Below are 20531 nucleotides of genomic sequence, written 5' to 3'. Positions count from 1 at the left end.
AAATCCAGCTGTGGAAATATACATTCATGCCACTGTTTCTTGTGAACAAATTTTGCTTGCGACCATTTTGACATTCTTCCAAACAAACTTGAAAGCCGAATCCCATCTTCCAACTCATCTTGTTCTAACCAGGAATACAATGATCATGTATGTAATATATATTATGAGAAATGGGCGATCAAATTACTACTCATATTTTGTTGGAAGCAGTTTCTGTTTGAAAGCCAATTGCCAAGTCTTATGTTGATTCAGTGATTGAAGGTATTCTCATTCATTCTGCTAAACTCTCAGAGGGAAAAGGGGGAGGGGTTAAATATCAGGTGAAAGGTCACAGAAATTGAACTACAGTGTAAAACCTGCCATTTTCCAAGCAATACTTTAGCTGAAAAAGTCAAATGGGAAAGTAAATGGTACGATAGATGAAATCAATTCAGAAAATATTTTTTATGCACTAAGAGGACGAAGGGTCAATTCCCAAGGGCAGTAATCAAGATCCGTGAACTGCCTCTAAATGTTAATGTTGTAATTGCATGAACAGGCCATAGCATCCCAGTCAACTGTGTACAGCAGTCAAATTGGTCTAGTTGTACTATATGACATACAAGGACGAAAGCAAGGCTTTTTTTCTTGTACATAGTACACTCGTCATCTTCCTGCATGATATGTTCATCGTAGAAGTAGACATCATCTTGTTTCCTGAGTCCGGGAATGTCCAGAAGTCCCTAGCAATGTTTGTCCATGATTTAAAAAAAAAAAAAAAAAAAAAATGTGAAAAGTCCAATCTAATCATTCGTCAGCCAGCGAGAAGTACTTCATTGCATGGCGAATCCATCCGCAAAATGGCTGCCACAATAATGGAAATGCAGTGCACTTTCTTAAATACATATGGCAAATTTATTAAGTAAATAGAAACGGATTCATATGTCAAATTAAATTTCCAAGCAGTGTGTCATGTCATATGAGATTAGAATCTGATTTGTTTTGATTGGTGTCCAGTTCTCTGGACAGTGGCAATTTGAGAGACTAGAGAAAAAAAAATACAACTGAATCCCATTTCATAATAATATTCAGTGGTTAAATAAAAAAAACATGACAATAATTGCCACTGCAACATGGTAATGGAGAATCAGTTGTGAGCATTTTTGCTGTTGCCATGGTAATGGCCGTTACAACAAGTTGCAATATTCACAAATGTTTGTGTGATACTATATAATATATACAATCTACCCTGGACCACGACTGTACTGCAGGCAACCCAAAGTTGTGTTCACATCGTAGATTTATGTATGTACAGTAGACAGTATGGATGGGGAAATTGTCTGTTTTTGTTGTCGTTGATGTATTAATTGTTCGTATTTAGTATCCACAAGTTCTAAATTTCTCCTAAGATATGGCGAGATCATGACTGTTGCTTTGTCTATATGCGACTGCGCCATATCTAGTGATCATTACACTGCAGTTTGTTACGCATTTCATGAATATTCAAACTCAATTTTAAAATTGCAGATGTAAAAAAAAATCCATATGAATAAATGTTTAGTTCATAGGTAATTTCATCATCAGAAAGGGTCAGGCCACAGTGATTTTTTTTTTTTAGCAAGGCTCTTTGAACGTGGCTAGAAAGACGAAATAGTAAGAATGGAAAAGGGGGAATGGACATTCACGCCTTTTTGAATGAATGACAATCTTTAATTATTTGAGAGACTAAGTGTTGATATTGTCGTTAGTAAAACTTTAAAAATGACTGCCATGTATTGCTGGCATGCATACAAGATATTTTTCACGCATTTGCATTTGTGATAATGTACATGTGAACTCGTCATATCTGGAACGTGTAGTAGATTTAGCAATAATCTGTACATTATTGATATTATCAATCTTCTTTATATTTCTGATGTTTATTCCATGTGAATCTCTGTTCCATGTCGCTACCCGGCTGTGACTGCTCACCCTTGTAGGAGGTAGAAAGAAAAATATGAAAATGATGATTGAAGAGTTTTTGCTGGAATGTATCATCTTCATCTATTCTATCCTCTGTTTTTTTTTTCTTCAGTATTCTGTTTTGTTTGTTTGTTTGTTTGTTTCTGTTTCATATGGTATGAGTGCTGTGTTTTTTATTCCATATTATCGTTTTGTGTGAAAGCTCTGTCTGAAGCACCTTATCCAGCTTTGCTTTACATGTTACATCGTCTTTTTTAGTTTCTCCGTCTTCCACTCTTTCTCTTGTATATTTCTTATTCAAACAATTTCTTCCACATTTACATACAAATCATACAAGGCAATTATTGTGTCCACCTTCAAACATTCACGACAATTAACACATGCGTCAACTGTGGACGTGTGCGTCGATTTCACATGCAAACATTGCATTCAGAAGGCCGTCACATTGTTTGGAATGAGATGCAAAAGTGGCTGTTCTCACATCGCTTTGGTTTGAAAAGTCACGAAGTTGTCATGGCAACCAGTGACCTTGAGTATTAACCCAGTTAACAGTAATTCATGCTCCATGCATACTCCAGTACATCACAATCATTACCATAGTTACGTATCCACTGACTGCCGCATCTCTTTTATTTTGAAAAGTTTGTTGACCATTCCAGTAGTTGGTTAACCCGTAGCATATCGTCGCTGGGGTGACAAGACCTTGTATTTGCAATTTTGGTGAAAATGACCTTTTTGGCTTAATGGTCATATAATCAGTTAAGTGATGTCCTGTCCAAATCCTAGATGTCTTACCCCAAAAATGAAGCCACCACGGCATGTGAAAGACATGTGTATCCCATTGGATACAGTACTTTGGCCGCCATGTTTTTTGGCTGTCCTGAACATTTGACATTTTGTAGATACGAGGTCTTGTCGCCCCAGTGACAATATGGAAAGTTTGTAGACCCTGTTAAAAGTCTAGGGAAATAAGTGAATGTAGTAAGTAATGGGGTAGTAGAGATGCCACTTCTAAGTACTGACAGGCAGTCTGACAGAGATGAGCTAACAGATTGAGTAGCTTCGTAGGGTGGGGCAGGGCGTGGTAGGGTGTCGCATGGTGGGGAAGTGCCTGTTAGAGTACCCAAGCACCCATTGGAAGAGTACTACCAAACTTGTGTCAAACCATACATTGCAGTCATTTGCCACCATCATGCACAAAAGAAGAGGTATGGGATGGACCTTTGGAGTTTGCACAGGGCGGGGCAGGGTAGGGCCGGGTAGGGCAGGGCAGGGCAGTGCAGAGAAATGCCTGAAAACTTGTTGAAGAATTACTTAATTTGTGTGAAACCATACTTTCCAATCATTTCCGGCCACCACACATTCAGGGAGAGATGGAATGGACCTTTACAGGGTTGGACAGGGTGTGGCAATGAGAAGAGGTTCCTGAATACTTTTTAATAGAAAACTAGGAAAATGATACAACTTCATTCCTGTGAAACCAAACATTACAATCATTATACACCCATGAAGAGATGGAGTGGGGCTTCATTGGGCAGGGCAGGGTGGGGCATGGCAAGGCATAGTGAGGCAGGTTGAGGCAGGGTGGGGCAGGGTGGGGCAGGGTGGGGCGAGTAGGAAAGTACCTCACCACTTCCTGATTGCCATCTCCATTGATGCTACTTAATGCATAGTAATGTCATGTGCAAAGCTATAGGGGCTGTGTGTGTTTCATTTCTCTTCACTCATCCACCACCTACACAGTTGTACATTTGAGAAACACCCTTCTGGTGCTTTAACCATCTTCCCCAATGAAACCAACATGATATGATATGATGATATTTAAATATGTCATAAGTACTCCTCAGCACTGTGAAAAAGCACACACAATATTAAAATGTTCAAGCATATATAGAATAGAAATATAACGTAGTATTAAAAGCATCACTGTGTTGACCCTACCTTTTATGTGGCCCATCAATTGATTTTCTTTTCCATTCCTGTGACAACCAGCATACAGTTCAACATGATACACATTGCCTTTGGTCTCATTATGCCTTCAATTTCATGATGCCTTTAATTTCACAATTAGTTTGTCAGCCACGCACACTCACTCCTCAAACACTTTAGTGGAAACAAATCTTTCCATACCCACTCGGTATTAGTTTAGATTTTTTTTATTCACGTACACCATTTACTATACATGGGGCTATTGAGTAATCACTAGCTGAGGTAAAGATTGCACACAGATCTTCCCTCTGCTGCTAGTTACATTCTTTTTTATTGTTCTCCCCTCTTGCTTATGATCTATTTTATGAGGGCAAATAAGTGATATCCTCTTTTTTTTGTCTCTGCAAATAATGTTTCTAATTTTGTCACTTTCTCTCATTTTTTTTAAAACCAATTATTGCCCAATGTGTGTTCAAATTTATCAGTCAAATATGTCATGGCTCCACAGCTTTCATTTGAGCTATTAAAGTATGAGGTTTATTTTTGTCTTAATTTGAATATTACTGCCTGTGTTAAAAGTCTAGGTTTTGTTTTCGATATATTTTTGGCCTGTACAATTACAAAAAGGGCGCAGAATAAGATTTATGAAATATTCGAGAAAAAAAATTCCATGGTACAATATTTTGGTGAAGAAATCCGAATTGCTGTTGATAATTTGCATCTACTGTAAGTTGATTTTGTGTGACAGAATTAAACTCATCAATATTATTTTATACATTATATATCTCCAAAGTTGCAGTGAATCAGCGTCTAAGACCATGCAATCTCATGATTCCCATGGCAAGAGTAATCTGTGCATTCAGCTCCTAATTTTTGTGATGAGTTTTTGACCCCCTAACGCCCAGAAGACAGTTTTATTGATTAGGTTTGAGTAGCTGTAGACCACAGTGATGCAGGGACATTTTGTTACAGGGCCATTTTTGTATGCCTTGGGGCACATTTTAGTCACCATCAACAATGATAAAGAAGGTCTATTATGTATATGCATGGGCAAGAGTTTACTTTTTGGGGGAAAATGGTGGTGTTTGACACATTTCATTTTCTATAATTTGATTTTTAGAAGATAAGAAGTATACATGTATGTATTATATGCATGGGCAAAAGTTTACTTTGGGAAAACATAGTAGAGTTTGAAACACTTTAATATTTGTTTCTATTTCCTGTAATATTGGTGCTGGAGTGTCTCTGATTTACTTGAAGTGCCCTACTTTGGTTTTTCAGTGTCTTGACTAAACATGCTACAAACTATAAGAGGTTTTTTGCATTGATTTATCTGATTCTTCTTTGAGTGCATTTTGACCATTGCATCTTATGGTTGTGGGTTTTGCTTTTTCTCTGTAAGTGTCTCCCTGCTCACTTCCTGCTTCGAAATTTAAATGCCAGTATCACAAATCATTTTATTCCACCAATACTGAGGAGGAAAAAATTTTTAAAAAGACAGCCCCGAGTCCTAAATATATGCATCTAATATGCTCTGATATTCTCTTTCCGATTATTGTAATCATACCATCATTTTTATTAATGTCCAAATTCTTGCCTGTGGTTAACACTCTTTGCTGTCTCTATAGTTCTGTGAAATGAATAAACAAATTTCAAGTACGGTACTCTTGAAAGTAAGAGATTACTAAACTAACTAATTATATGGTACTCCCGTACGAAACCAGTTTTTGTGACTGGGGAATTAATGTATTTTGATCTATCAGAAGGAAAAATATACTAGGTTACAAATTACATTCACATCATGCTAGTCATTTTTTTCAGCAGCAAAGATAATAAGACCTACACATTAAAGCCCATGTCACCATCTTCTGTCTGTTGTGTACGCAAAGTGCGACAACCAATATGAAGTGTTGTCGCACTGATTTCCTGGTCTTCCCAGCCTGATCAAGAAAGCACATGCTACCACCATTCTGAAGAGAGCGAGATCACTCTTACCACCACCCACGCAACCATTCTACCCTTCATTTTATACATCAGTAGATAATTCTTCGTACTTTCACACTCATGAGCTTTCGATTCTCACAAAAAAAAAGGGCTATCACTCCACAAACTGTCACTTTACAAATTCCTGACACATTGACGTAGAATGTACATTACATAAGTCTCTCTGGTTGTAGCTCACGTCTTTTCCATTAATTCATGCAGAGTGCTTTATGTCACCTTTGGCGAACTTTTTGAGTACTTGATTAAAAATAAGGGGAGGGTGGGAAATGATCACAGAAGAATTTGGATTCTTCTCAGTATTACAAACTTTTCTTGGTTTACCATGATTTTAATTCCTTTTGAATAAACAAAACACTTTTAGTGCTTGCATTGTTTATTAACATTATCAAAATGTCAGTCTTCCCCACTAGATAGAAGAATAAAGGAGAAAGGCTCAGAATGTATCAAACTCTCCAGAAGATCTTTCACGTTGAAGTTTTCCAGAGAACAGATTTGTTAATTATGTGTGCAAATTTGAAATTGAACAGATTGTCAACTATAAGTGAACTTGAGAGGCAAATGGCAGAGATTGTTTGGCCCATTTTTACAGAAGTCCTTTTCTTTCTTGTTGTTTTCTTTTTTTCATAAGGCATAAGTGATGCGAAAGTAAAGAGTCAAACTTTCCCCCATCCCCTTTTTCAGGACCTAGTTGCACTTGCTGCCCAGCTGAGCGCCATCGCTGGCGAAAAGGTAGACGAGGACGACGATGACGATGAGGAGGAAGAGGTGGCCGGAGTGGGCGGAGGCGACGGAACGATTCCTGCATCAGATGCTCCCAAACCTCTGTGAGATGATTCCTCCTTTGCTTGATTGGTTGTCATGGCAATAGGCCAGGGTGTGGTCAATCCCCACAGTTATTCTTCCTATGCATTAAAAAAAAAAAAAAAGATATTGAGACATCTTGTTTGCACTTTGTGATTCATTCAGATATTTTGTTGTTGTTTTTGCTCTGGTAGGAGAAGAGGAAAATTAGAAAAAAAATGGAAATCAGAAAAAAAAAAGATGACATGCCTTTATGTTGTCAATCTACAAAAAAATTGTATATTAAACGTAGAATTCGCACAGGATGTAGTAGAATTGAACTGACTGGAAGAGCTAACTTTTTCTGGTGGTTCTCTGTTTGAAATGTGCTCAGAAAACTAATCCAGGATGACCAAAAGGCCAACCCGATCCTTGCCTGCATGCACAAGATACACATACTTGAATTAAGCAGCAGCAACTTGTCTTGAGTGACTGTCCAATAACCCATCAACCGGACTACTAGCATTTCAAACCAGTTGACACAGAATTAAATGATGTGGTTAGTCTCTAATATATGTGGTCATATTTGATGTAAACTTCTGTTTCTCTCTGATGTTTCATTCGGTGTTTGTTCATTTGTTGTTATTTTTTCTCTTTTGATATGCAGACCAGGAACACCGTCTTACAATGCGGACACGTTAGAGACATTTGTTATCAAAGAAGGTGAGTTAGCTGAAATGAAATGTAATGAAAATGAAGACAGCAAAAGTTATTAGAGTCATGATACTGATGATGATAATAATAATGATGATACTGTACGAGCTGAAATTTTCGCGGTGGTTTTATTTTCGCGAATCGCCTTTGAAGCGCGAAAATAACAACACACAAAGATAATAACGGTGAATAAGTAAGTTCAGTTAGACCCTCGCAACCGCTAAATTAACAACACGCGAAAATGTCCTCCAAGTAACAATTCGCGAAAACATCTGTGCGCGAAAATTTCAGCTCGTACAGTAGTGATAACAATAACAATAATAGTATTGACAAATGTGATAACATCAAATATGATGATACCAATAATGATAATGACAGTAATTATACTTAAAGTAATGTTGATAATATTGATGATAAATGATATAATGTAGTCATGATAGTGTTTACTATCTTCATATGATGCACAATACCTTTAGCAACATGTCAAAGTGCTGTCTCGGAGTAAGAGAATAGAGTAGCTGGTACAAGTATGGCATTGCAGTATGTTCATCTATAAGCCCTAGTGCACCTGTGTATGCCTGAACATCTCATAACTCTGTAGTCTGATCATACATTGTAGTTTAGGCAAGTTGAGATTAGCACGTTTTTGAATTTGTCTTTGGGTTTCAGACCCTAATGCTAGCAACGACAGCGTGGAAAGCACAGAGAGTACGACAAGTTTCGTTCCAGGGAAGAACGCCAAGCCAGGTCCCAGCAGAACGCAGGTAAAGTGCGACCTACCATGTACACAGTTCGGTCTGAAGAGGGCGTCCTTTTTCTCTAGGGCTTAAAACTGTCACCAACTTGCTCCATGTGAATGCTCATTGATGTTCTTTCTTCGATTTATGTACTAGTTTGCATCCATACGCAAATGATGTAAAACTGTAATGAATGATGTAACAGCTGTTTCTTTTGGAATCTTCTTTCTTTTAAATCTGCTCTTTGCTCTTTTTTCTCTCATCTTCTTTCAAAAGAAGAAAGACTACATGATAATGTAATCAGTACTTGTCTTGAAGAATGAGTGTACAATGTATATTAAATCAACATATTTGTCCGGAGAGAATAGTGAGGCAGTAGACTCTCAAAATCCATGAAACTTTACACCCTTTTCAATCACATATTTTTTTTTCCCCCTTTCTTTTTCAGCTTGACATGGCACCAAGCAGACAGGTGCGGGGTGTGGTCCAGCCCTCGGGGCGCAGTACGCCCCCTCAGCAGCGGCCCCGGTCCGGCCACGGCTCGCCCCGGGACTCACCCCACGCCCAGAGGAAAGACGACGGCCTTTCCCAAGCCAACAACAGAGGGAGCCCTATCGTCAGCAGACGGGTAAGACGATGACCTTTCACCTTTGAATGAAAGTTTACACCAAGTTCAAATTGGCTCGTATATAAAGAAGAATAAAGTCATACACACAGAATGGTTAAGGCTTAATCAAATTTGGACCTAAGATAGGAAAGTTATAGAATTTTGTTATTTGACATGTTATCATGAAACTGTACTAGTACAGGTAGCAGGCAACAACCACATAACTGATTTTTTGAAAATGGTTACATTTGCTGAATCATGGATCAAAAGCATTATTTATTCAATATGATACTCATCTGTGAACCAACCAGTGGGAGAGTTTTGAGTTGACATGGTCTTCACCTCAGCTAATTGGCATGGCTGGCTACAAGCAGTATCACCAGTCAATGAAAACAAGGGACACTCTGAAACCCATGACGTAACCATGGTCCTCCCCTTCCTTACCCCCTCCCCCCTCCTTTTCCTCTCCATCTTCTTCCTCCTCTTTCACGTGTCCTGCCTATAGATTCCCAAGGAGCCGGTCAGGCCGGGTAGCCTGGAGATCAACACGGGGCCAGGAAGCAGCGACGTTCTCCCCGACCTGCTCCCCCAGCAGCAGAGTCCCATTGGGGCCTCCTCCAGGAGTCAGGGCCCGCAGGACAAAGCGTCGTCCAATGAGGTAGGGCCAGTGAATTCCCCTCTACTCTCGCCAACATCATAAATCCCAGAGGTGTCATAATATTCTAGGTGTACAGGAAGTGTAGGAGTAATGGCGCGTTAACACCGAGCACGGTACGGGCAACAGTCTGGGGTTTTTGCTGTGGTGCGCCAAAAAGAACCATTTCTGGTTCTGTTAAAAAAAAAATCTGTAATTCGGTACAAAATCACCCTAAATGTTATTCTTATATCAGAATCAAAAGCAACAAAATCAGCAGTAGAAGATTAATTATGTAACAAAATCACTAGCGGGGAAGTGATGTTGTAACAGAACCAGACATGGTTCCTTTTGGCAAAAAGCTGGCCCGTTGCCCGTACCGTACTTGGTGTAAACGGGCCTTACGACTTAAACTCAAGTTTGTGTGATTTATGTGTTAATGTTGTCATGATGCTAATCAGATCTAAAATATGCTCTGGCATGTGTAATAATAGTTTGAGACAAAAGTATCACTCCTCTTGAACTGGCACTGGTAATGTAGACACACTGAAAGTAGAATTAGTATTCTTAACAGAGCTGGTCTCTGGTGACAGAGATGTTATGAGTAGATAATTAATGTCACAGGCTTTCAAAACTCAGGGCGATCATACAGCATTTAACTTCACCCTAAAAAGACTGGGCTATTTGGTAGCTCGAAAGACTGGGGGGGGGGGGGGGGGGGGGGGGGGGGGGGGGGGGCCTCAAGGGCCCCCCTAAGATCTCGGCTGTGGATCGCGCGATCGCCGCGGAACTTTGCACAATGGTAGTGTGCGATGTAATCTACAAGATCGTGTTTTAAATTTTAGAAAATAGTCTTCTTTTATTTTATTTTGATTAATTATGATAATTTATGCGAGAAATCAGAATCTTTCGTCTAAATCAGTAAATAAAGCTCCAAAAGTGCTCATTTTTGGTATAATTATTCTTTGTGGCATTCTTAACAAATGTACTTGAAAAAAAATTCGGTATCAAAATCAATTTCTTATTTATTTTATTGTTCCATGAATTTCTTATGTATTTCTTTGTTTTTCGACCTTTTGTTTTTGTTGTTTTTGTAACAAAATTTGTCACAGACACTTTTTGAAGCATAATACTCCTAAAACAAACTAATTTTAGCCATTGAGAGTAAAAATAAGCATATTTATATGAACCATGCGAAAAAACTCAATTTGCATTGACTTTGTACACAAAATCACATTTTTTAGCCATTTTTGGCCTCACGTGCATGTACAAAAAAGTCATTTAACTTCAGAACCGTACTCCCGGGCGTCACAAATTTGGTGTCAAAATGTGCGGGAAACTCAAAAGAAAAAAGTCATGGAGCATCGCGGCGAGAGCATTGCGTGTTGCAGAGTAATCGTGCGAAATGTCGAGGGGGGGGGCCTCCGAGGCCCCCCCCCCCCCCCCCCCCCCCAGTGCAGTTAGGGTTCAGTCATCGATTTGTGCGGGCTTTGAACAAATATCCCACATGTAGCTGTCAATAATTGCTGTTTCCATAAAAGCAGCTGGAAAACAGCCAGTCAGCTGCCAATTATTTCAGTTGTCACAATGTAAGTGATATTTCTCTAGGTGATCCATTTGCTGTTTTTCTCTGTCAGTATTACAAAAATGGCAGGCTTGATCCGCATTGTTGTTATCTTCTTTGTAAAGACCAAGAGAGAATTTTCAAAAAGAGGTGAGGCATTGGGTGTTTATTCCAACCTCATCATGTTACTGCCATTAACTGTTAGAAGTGCCACTTTAGCATTTTAAGCTGCAGGTGAAGGGTTCAAGACCCAGACTGTTTTTTTTTTCTCTTTCATTTGATGTTCTTTATCACTTGGTGTTGAACCACTGCTCAAGCATGTGATAGTGTGCATGGATAGTAACCGTGAAAGGAAAGTCTATATAAACTTTATTCTCTTATGAAAACAAATTTTCTGATTATTCTAACCTGCAGTAATCCTAAACCTCCTCATGAAATGGGTGTCATATGTTACTTAAATTGTGTCATGCTTCCCTCTGTCTCGTCTTAGCAGTACCGGCAGGCAATCATGGCATCCAACGGCAGCGGCGGCTCAAAGACGCCGATGCACAAGCAGCCGTCCTTCTCCGCGTTCGGCTTCGGGGCGAGCCCCACGAACGCGAGCACGTCGCAACACCCCCGCCGCGGGTCGAACATCTCGGTCAACGTGAAGCCGACGACGCCCGAGAGTCTCAACGACATGCCGGAGATCCGGAAATACAGGAAGAAGTTCAACTCAGAGATCCTTTGTGCTTCGCTCTGGGGTGAGGGCGCTCTCTTGGAAAGAGAGAAAAAAAGAAATAAGAAATTGATTTACTGTATACGTTTATATTTTTGTGCTATTTAATTTTCCACACTGAGCTGCTCAAAAACATATTCGCGGGTTCTTGAATCCACGCTGTGCAACTGTCATCCCATTTAAAATGTACAGAGAAATATGTGAAGATATTTTTGGAATTCGTGCTAGCCAAAAAATGCAAAAATAAATATACAGTGAAAATTTGCAGTATCCTGTTATTTTACCAAAGTAATTTTTTTTAAGTCTGCACAGGAGATTTATGTTCATTTATTTGTATTTTAGATGGCCTACATTTATGTCATAATTTCATGTACAGCCAATATTTCACAAGAGTTTCTGTGGCATTAGAATGACATCAAGAGCTGCAGTAATTGGTCAGATGTATTATTAAAGAGATATATTCAGACAATTTTTATCACTCAAATTGAGCTAAATCGCCGTCCTTTCTTTCGAACAGAAAGCCATATGTCTCACAGTTTTATGAGAATCGGGTTTGTTTGCAAGTTCGTCCGTGTAGTGTGAGGCGCGGTCTATTACTGGAGGAGAAGCTAGGATTTACTCATATTGACAGCAAGATTGTAGAGGCCTATTTAGAAAAAGCTTACACTGTACATTCCAAGGGCAAATAGAAGTTGAGGTATCTTTATCATATGACACTGTACATGGTGTATATTAGATTTCTTGTCAAACAGGCTTTCTCACATTAATAATTAAGCTCTTTTATTTTTCCTTTGGGTAATATCTACTTGAGGCATTGACACGTAGGCTCTTGAGTGTGTTTTTAAGAGATATTGAGACATTGTTAACTGATCTCTTGTTGGCGTGTATGTGGTCGAACGTGACTGGATAGTGGTACTGTTAAACTACCGGCAGTCACAGCATGAAGCTCTCACGAGTTGGAGCCGATGGCCTTTTTTGCGGCATAAAACGTCCGCAATCACCGCTGGCATTCAATGCATTGTGTTGAAAAATACATTTGCATGCGTTTTATTTCGGCGAATCTTGGCTCCCCGCTAAAATTGCAAAAGTTTCACGCGTGCAAAAATTTCTGACTTTTCAGTAATGTCCTGTCATGATGAATGTCATTTATGCATCATCTCCTCTGCTGCCCTCTACAGGTGTGAACTTGTTAATAGGAACCGACAGTGGCCTGATGTTATTAGACCGGTCTGGAGAGGGGAAGGTTTATCCCCTCATCTCAAGAAAACGCTTCCAGCAGATGGACGTCCTGGAGAGCCAAAACATTCTCGTCTGTATAGCGGGTAAGTGTGTGAAATAAACAAACATAGAGAGATATGTAAACAAATAATCAAACAACATTGATGCAGGTTATAGAGGAATTAAAGAAAGCTAACATTGTTACATAATGTTCATTAGTGACAATATTTTGAGTGGGTTTATTTATTTGTGTTATTTTATTAATCTAATCATGGGATAAGATGCCCTCAATCAGCCATGTAAGGCTGTTTTTCAGAGAGGTAATGAATACAACGCTACATCAGCAACAAGAACTGAACTCAAACAAAACATGGCATAACAATAAACAAATTAATCACATCTAATCAACAACAGAAGCAGGCTTAGCGTACTGTATGTGCCATATATTTTGCGAGTCTAAATTTTCGCGAATCGGGAATTCTTGACGATTTCGTGAGTGGAGAAATTCGCAATCGTGTAGTCCTGTACTGAATGGAGAAATGTACAGGCATATGTCACATCAACATCGGGATCAGAGTCAATATTTTCGCGCGTCTTTTATTTTGTGAATAGCACCTGACTCGCGAAATTTGCGAAAATAAAAACCTCGCAAAATATTTGGCATGTACAGTTAATATAATACATTATGAGACATATAACAGGAACTAGGGTAAAAAAAAAGACAAAAAATATACACAAAAATTCACTGCACACAAAATGCAACAAAAGATGGTGAAAGACACATTGACTTCCTTTTGAAGTTTCTATGGGAAAGTTTATGCAAAATAGCAGAATTACTTACACTGTAGTTGTTGAGAGGTTGTTGCCTCCCTGAAAATAATCATGCTCTCATTTGAAAGCATCAAACAAAGTATGGCAATTTTATGAGAAAAAAAAAAAAGAAGAAAGTATGTGTTGGTAGTTTAAGCATTCATGCCAACATTGTACATATGTATCCACAATGCAATTCTTTCATTTTTTTTTTTATCGCCCTGACTTTTGATTTGTATTTTACTGTTTGTGCAGGCAAGAAGAACAAACTAAGAACGTACTTCCTATCATGGTTGAAGCAAAAGATCGTCCGAGGAGAGGGGGAGGCCCAGGCCAACGTAAGTCTCTCATTAAAGCTGCCATTTATTGGCACTTTCATGTCAAAAATTACTTCTGGGAAAATAATTCCCTCAGTGTATATGTATGCATGTATTGAAACATTGGGTACTGAATCACATTCATTTCATTATTTCTTTGTAATAATACAATGTATATGCACAGTGCCTCCTGCCTAGAGAATTGTTGTTCACTGCAAATGTCACAAGGGTGTATAATGATGGATTCATATCTACTGATTCTGCAAACTCGTACATGGCTGCCAACAAATAACATAAACATCTGAAGTGCAGATAAGTGGCAATTACTAGTACATAGTGGCCATTGGTATGCAGCTATTATTCAATCAAGTACTAGTGCTTGCAAATAAAGATAAAATAAGTTGTATATGCATAGACATGGTTTTGAAATGCTTGAGATACATCATCAAATTATTGCTGTTGAAAAGCACACACTGTTACTGAGGTTTTGTTATGGTCATAACATATTTGGGGAATATTGAATGTTATTTTATTAAACTATCCATGTCAGCAATCTTTGTTGTGTTTTGGGTTTGATCTGTTTTGATTTGTTTTCTTTTGTTTTGTTTTTGATTTTTGTATCTGGACAATCTAAACTTCTGTACACAAACTTTGATTCTTTGTTTTCTAGCTATGATTTGATTATTGTTATCACTATAATTATTGTTATCAATAGTTATGCTATTATTGTTGGTGTTATTATTACTATCATCATCATCATCATCATCATCATCATCACCATCTCCTTTCATTTCTGTCTCCTAGCAACAGACCATGGACAAGAGAAAGAGTGGATTCCTGTCAGTGGGCGACCTGGAAGGCTGCATCCACTACAAGATCATCAAATACGAGAAGATCAAGTTCCTCGTCATCGCCCTCAAGGACAGCATTGAGATCTACGCCTGGGCCCCCAAGCCCTACCACAAGTTCATGGCATTCAAGGTGCGTGTCAGTGCCATCTTAGCTTTGTGTCTTCAAAAAGTAGAACTTGTATACTTCACACTGAACTTTTGTTATGCATTGTTGTGTCACTGTAAATTTGGATCAATAACTTTAGGGGGAAAGGGTTGCAAATGCTGAATTATTAGCCAAAAAAGGTGATTCTTATGATATTACTGTATACAGACTAATGAAGAAAGATGTGAATTGATGACATTATCACCTCTGTCATTAATTATGACCATTATCAGTATCTGATAAAATCATGTTAATCTTGACAATTCTGTTTTTTTTTTTGTTCATGTTCAATTCTGATGATGCATCTATTATTCTATTTCGTTTGATTTTACCGTAGTTATTCAAGTCAACCTGTAACATGATATGGAATTGTACTTTAAGGCATGAACCCCTGTAACATTTTTTTGGGAACCGCCAGAATTGTGAACGATTTGGTGAAATAATAATTCAAAAAGAGATGTCGGGAGACGTGAATAAAGTTGGTTTGGAAAAGAAACTATTTTCCTGTGGGATTGATATCTAAAGTCATTTCGAAAGGTCATGTCTTTCAATCACTTGTGCAAATGATATTCCCACATACCCAATAAAAGTTGTGATCAAGAGTGTGTCATTGGTCATTTGTTTTCTTGTCCACTTGCAGTCTTTCCCCAACTTGGTTCATCGACCTCTGATCGTTGACCTGACTGTGGAGGACAACCAGAGGCTAAAGGTCATCTATGGTTCGGTCAATGGATTCCATGCCATCGACCTCGACTCAGCGTCTGTTCAGGATATCTACACACCTCCTCAGGTACTATAAAGCAGGAATTTCTCATAAAGCATGCAGTCTGGAAAGGAGAATTCCATTATAGCAATTTTGTGAAGTTCATAGCATAGAAACACAAAACATTACTTGCGGGACTAAGGGAATGTCAATTGATCTCTTATTGAAAATAACACAAAATTGAAGTGTGTATGAAACCAGTTTACTAGTACACTGTATATCAAAGATATGATTGGCATGGTAAATTGCACTACTATCGTTTTCAAAAGTAGATAGTGGCTGTTTTGACATCTTCTTGGTAATTGTAATGTTAGACAATCTGCCCTTCTTTCGAAAGAATTGCTTGGTGAATTATGGATTACACATGATATGTCTATGATTATAGAAGGCTTATGTTCCACCCCTCTCTGCCCCCATAAAAAAAGAAAACAATATCATTTTTTTGCAGTTGTACACAGTGCTTTATCAGTGCCATGAGACACCATGCTCCATGCAGTCATTGTTCAGTTTTCATAATCCTGAAAATCAAATTTAAATCACACATGCTATTTTTTTTTTGTGGGGGGGGGGGGGAGGGGGCAAGGGAAATGTCACATTTAATCATTTGAAAATTTTAGGGGATGATTGTGTACACTTGCCTCAGAAAATAATGAGATCGACGGGCACAGATGACTATCAAACCTACAGACGTCAGTGCAAAGTTACCCTTAAATTAACTAAATTGCATCTCTATGACACTGATTGATAATGCGCTATGCGCCGATAATAAATGCTTACTTTGAGTGTGTGTGAATCTTTTTTCATTCGATAAGGAGCTGGGTACCATTACACCGTACTGCATCGTCATCCTCCCGAATTCTCAGGGCAAATACCTCCTGCTCTGCTTCAACAGTGAGTATCCCTTGAGAGATGTCTAACAACACTTGTGTCCTATAGAAGTGAATATTTTCGTGTGATTTATTTTTTGCACGCTCAACCGCAAGATGAATTTCACTTGTTTATACATGTACTTTCGCGAAATCAAGATATGAAATATTGTTACATAGAACAAGCAAAAAGATTGCATGTTTTTATTTTCTCGCTACAATGTAGTTTCATGTCCTGCAAAGTGTGCAAAAATTTCCACCTTTTCAGTATGTAACCACTGCCTGGACGTCTGAGTTTTTCAAAACATTGATTAAACTCATCAGTTTGATATCATGGAGTCCCTGTAAGAGACTGTTGAGGGCAAGGAAAAGGAATCAATGTACTGGAGTAACTTGAAATGAACCAGAATGCAGACTGTGGAGATAACAATGTTGAGGTGGAATGGTTTCTGTAAAACCAAACATTTTTGTGTGCATGAAACTTTTGCAAATTTCGTGAAGAGCCAAGATTCGCAGAAGTAAAATGAATGCAAAAGCTTGGTTTATGCAATTTCCCTAAATGCCAGGAGCGATTCACATAAGTTTTCTGCAGCAAAAAAGGTGTCATGCTGCGAATGTTTCCGGTTTTACATAATATACAGCAAAACGGAGAGTGGCATAAGAGGGTTCATTCAGATACCAGTGGAAGAGCTTTCCCCTAGTTTGCCCTCAACTTCACTTGTCAGTCATACTTACATGCTCCACAATCCATACTCATGTCAAATAGATGGGCATTGTTGTCTAAGCTTAAAAAAGTGAGAAATTATGTGGATGCGTCGTGAAATGTGTTTGCTGTTGCAAGGGTGCCTGGGACCCATTGCATAAAAGTTACTATTATGGTAACTTTACCATCCAATGGTAACTTCCATGGAATTCTTGATTTTGATTGGCTGTTGAGTATTGTTGCCAGTAACTTTGCTAGTAACTTTTATGCAACGGGCCCCAGGTCTTTTTACAGCAGGATTAGTTTGTGTGTCGATCCTCATGAATTTGCTTTGATAACACATCAATGGGTTTCCCTCCATCTCCTCTTCTTCCCAGACGAAGGTGTCTTCGTGGATACCAAGGGGGTCCCCTTCAAGGATGTCATCCTCCAATGGGGAGAGCTGCCTGCCTCCGTCGGTAAGACCATTAGATGCTCCTTCTTTATCCTGTGACCTCATTCAAATCTCTCGCCTTGCGTGAACTGGTCATTATTCTGCTGGATATGAGATACACTGAAAGAAGGGATTGTTGATAAGCCTTGTCCGCATTATGACTATCCAACATAGCAATGTTGGAATATTAGAGCATGGGTATTTGCTCGCAGTTCATCATGTCACTCCTCAGAAAGATAAAAATTCAAACTTGTTAATGATGGAAGGGGAAACAATACAATAGATTTCCAGTGAATTTATTCAGACCCTAAAAAATTGTAACTGTCATTCTCGGTACAAAAGGAGAGCATATTCTCAAGTGAAATGGGGTTAGTTTTGCATTTCTCTTTTAGAGACTCTGAGGTGTATTATCTTATAATATCGTACACAATGTTGGAGACTTTATTTGTCAACCATGCAAAATTTCGCAACATTTGCAAAAAGGATATGTACCTTGTAACCTTTAGATTGCTCATGTGTGTCGCCATCATGTTAAATGAATCTCCGTATGCGTGCTGGTTCTTGGTTCATCCATCCCTCTGTCCATCTTTCTCTGTCCACACAGCCTACATCAGCACCGGTCAGATCATGGGCTGGGGAAACAAGGCCATTGAGATCCGGTCAGCGGAGACGGGTCACCTGGATGGGGTCTTCATGCACAAACGCAGCCAGCAGCTTCGCTTCCTTTGCGAGCGAAATGACAAGGTGAGCTTCATCGTCCCTCGTAAGATTTTCTACATTTTATCGGAACATATTAGGACAGGAAGAGGAACAGAAAGTCAGGATAGCTGTGAAGTGAGCAAAGACTCCCAGACCGCAAGATTTTTTGCCAATCTCAAAGTAGATTTCTCTGTGTGAAGCTGTTCTTCTGAATTTTAACGTGAAGCTGTTCTTCTGAATTTTAACATAAACTTGCTTGTATGTAAAATGTCACAGCAATTGTAATGTCAACGGTAGCAATTCAGAGAAAGAAGCTATTGTTTGACATCAAGGTACATTTGTAAATGGGGCTTTTTTCAAGGAATGATTTTCATCAAGCTGTGATTTTCATCGTCATCATCTTGATATCTGCACCATGTTCAACCATAATCCATGTTCCAGAGCACTTTGAAGTATAGCTGATTAAGGCTGCCTTGACCTACAAAAGGTTAAGTGATTGGCTGTTGAGCAAACTGTTATTTTTTCCCACTCTCTCCTGATTTCATAGGTGTTCTTTGCATCAATTCGGCCGTCCAACTCACAAGTCTACTTCTTAACGCTACGAGCAGGCCTCGGCAACTGGTAGTCAACAGCGGGAAGAAGGCTGTCCATTGGTCCTGCGAGCCCAGGACTGAAGTTTCACCTCCAGATGAATGGAAGCTCCCGCACTAGCTAGGCATCTCCACAGCAAGTGGAATGTACCATTCAGCCATGTAGGTGACATAGTGAGGCTTTCACACATTAAGCAAGAGCAGTGGAACTGTCCTCCATTTGGTGAATGCAGATACGGTGAATCAACTTCAAATGTTTAAAAGTCATCAGTTCTGCTCCACCCATAAGGTAATGGAATGTTCCGTTGCTATGCATATGTTGTGCATTAAGCAGCGGAGCTGTCCACTGAAATGAGGGGAGATGTAGCATAGAGGGACTGTTTTTTTTCCCCCTGTAACTGTCTTGCCCTGCAATGTCAAGAATTTGCTTGGCTATTAAAGGAGATTGCTCCCAAACCATCAGAGAACATCTCTGATTTTAAGTGAAGACGTGAAATATTCACACTTCTCTCTCTTTTAACATTTTGTAACTGATCCTCAATGTTTTAACAATAAGGAGTATGCTTAAAGGAATTGTTCAGCTGTGGAAAATGTCTGATCTTGCTGGACATCTAAATGTGATGCTAACCAAGCAAGTCATCCATGAAGTATCAGTATCTTGTTTGGGTACTCCTCCTGTGTATCATACCTCACCCACTTCTGATGTGTACTACTATGCCCACAACTGTATGTGCATGTTATGTCTGAAAGTTCCACTTTCTAGATAATGTGAAAGTGTATGCTCCATTAACTACTGTCGTGTATATCATGTTCATACGGGAAATAATATTTTGTAAGCTTTGAAGTGGTTCCCAGTGAGTACATAATATCAGTATCGGGGAAAAGCTAGCTTGAATTCTTTCATGGAAAGAAGTCAGAAGTTCGGTATAGATGAGATCCCGAAGCAGTTTGAGCAATACAGGGTGTTGAAATGAGTGTACAAAAACTTTGTATGGACTGTAAAAGTGGAAGTGTTTTGAGAGACTGCGTTTTTGCACTCCGCCTAAAGAGCCACAATTCTCATGTTTCTAATTTTACTGACTGTTCTACACATTAGTGTAAATTCTGATTGTCCACATGTTAAATTTGGATATGCATGTGCATACAAATATTCTCCTGTATCTTCAATGCATAGTCGTTTGCTCTGGTATATCGCCATGGGCGGAACATATGAAACTTTCCAGACTGCAAAATATTCAAGGCTTTCCGTAATTTGTGTGTGCCTCCATGTTCATGGGGTATGCTGCATATGCACATATGATATGTGGAGCAAATTCTTATAGCCAGTGACGAGTCAAAACATTGAAGAGAGTAACTAGATGTGTAATGATATAGTATTTTGCATTGTGTTTGAAGTAAAATTTACAGAGAGTTGTAATTGTGGATGTGGTGAGATGGTACCAGCATTTAATAATCCCGATTGCGAGATATTTGCCCTCTTGCAAGTCATTGTTTTTATGTTTGTAGAG

At 39.0% G+C, this 20531-nt stretch overlaps 1 protein-coding gene across 5 annotated transcripts in view; it reads left to right on the top strand.

The window, feature by feature from the left end:
* LOC139745040 (mitogen-activated protein kinase kinase kinase kinase 4-like) overlaps positions 1-20154 on the top strand; it is a 132570-nt gene extending 112416 nt beyond the window's left edge. For 2 of the 5 annotated variants that reach the window (XM_071655457.1, XM_071655454.1), the window contains 14 exons: positions 6556-6698; positions 7322-7377; positions 8038-8132; positions 8554-8733; positions 9218-9370; positions 11404-11653; positions 12807-12950; positions 13912-13994; positions 14778-14954; positions 15610-15759; positions 16545-16623; positions 17679-17759; positions 18339-18478; positions 18981-20154. In XM_071655457.1, the coding sequence (XP_071511558.1) occupies positions 6556-6698; positions 7322-7377; positions 8038-8132; positions 8554-8733; positions 9218-9370; positions 11404-11653; positions 12807-12950; positions 13912-13994; positions 14778-14954; positions 15610-15759; positions 16545-16623; positions 17679-17759; positions 18339-18478; positions 18981-19058 (1809 nt within the window). In that variant the 3' untranslated portion in view covers positions 19059-20154. Of the gene's footprint in view, positions 1-6555; positions 6699-7321; positions 7378-8037; positions 8133-8553; positions 8734-9217; positions 9371-11400; positions 11654-12806; positions 12951-13911; positions 13995-14777; positions 14955-15609; positions 15760-16544; positions 16624-17678; positions 17760-18338; positions 18479-18980 lie in introns of all 5 variants that reach the window. The other 3 variants (XM_071655456.1, XM_071655453.1, XM_071655455.1) reach the window with 2 other exon arrangements.
* The last annotated feature ends 377 nt before the right edge of the window (positions 20155-20531 follow it).

Source organism: Diadema antillarum, unplaced genomic scaffold (assembly GCF_040938485.1).
Source record: "Diadema antillarum isolate AM-2024a unplaced genomic scaffold, OU_Dant_1.0 seq00001231_RagTag, whole genome shotgun sequence".
NCBI classification, from domain to species: Eukaryota; Metazoa; Echinodermata; class Echinoidea; order Diadematoida; family Diadematidae; genus Diadema; species Diadema antillarum.
This window is presented reverse-complemented; position numbering and strand designations above follow the sequence as displayed.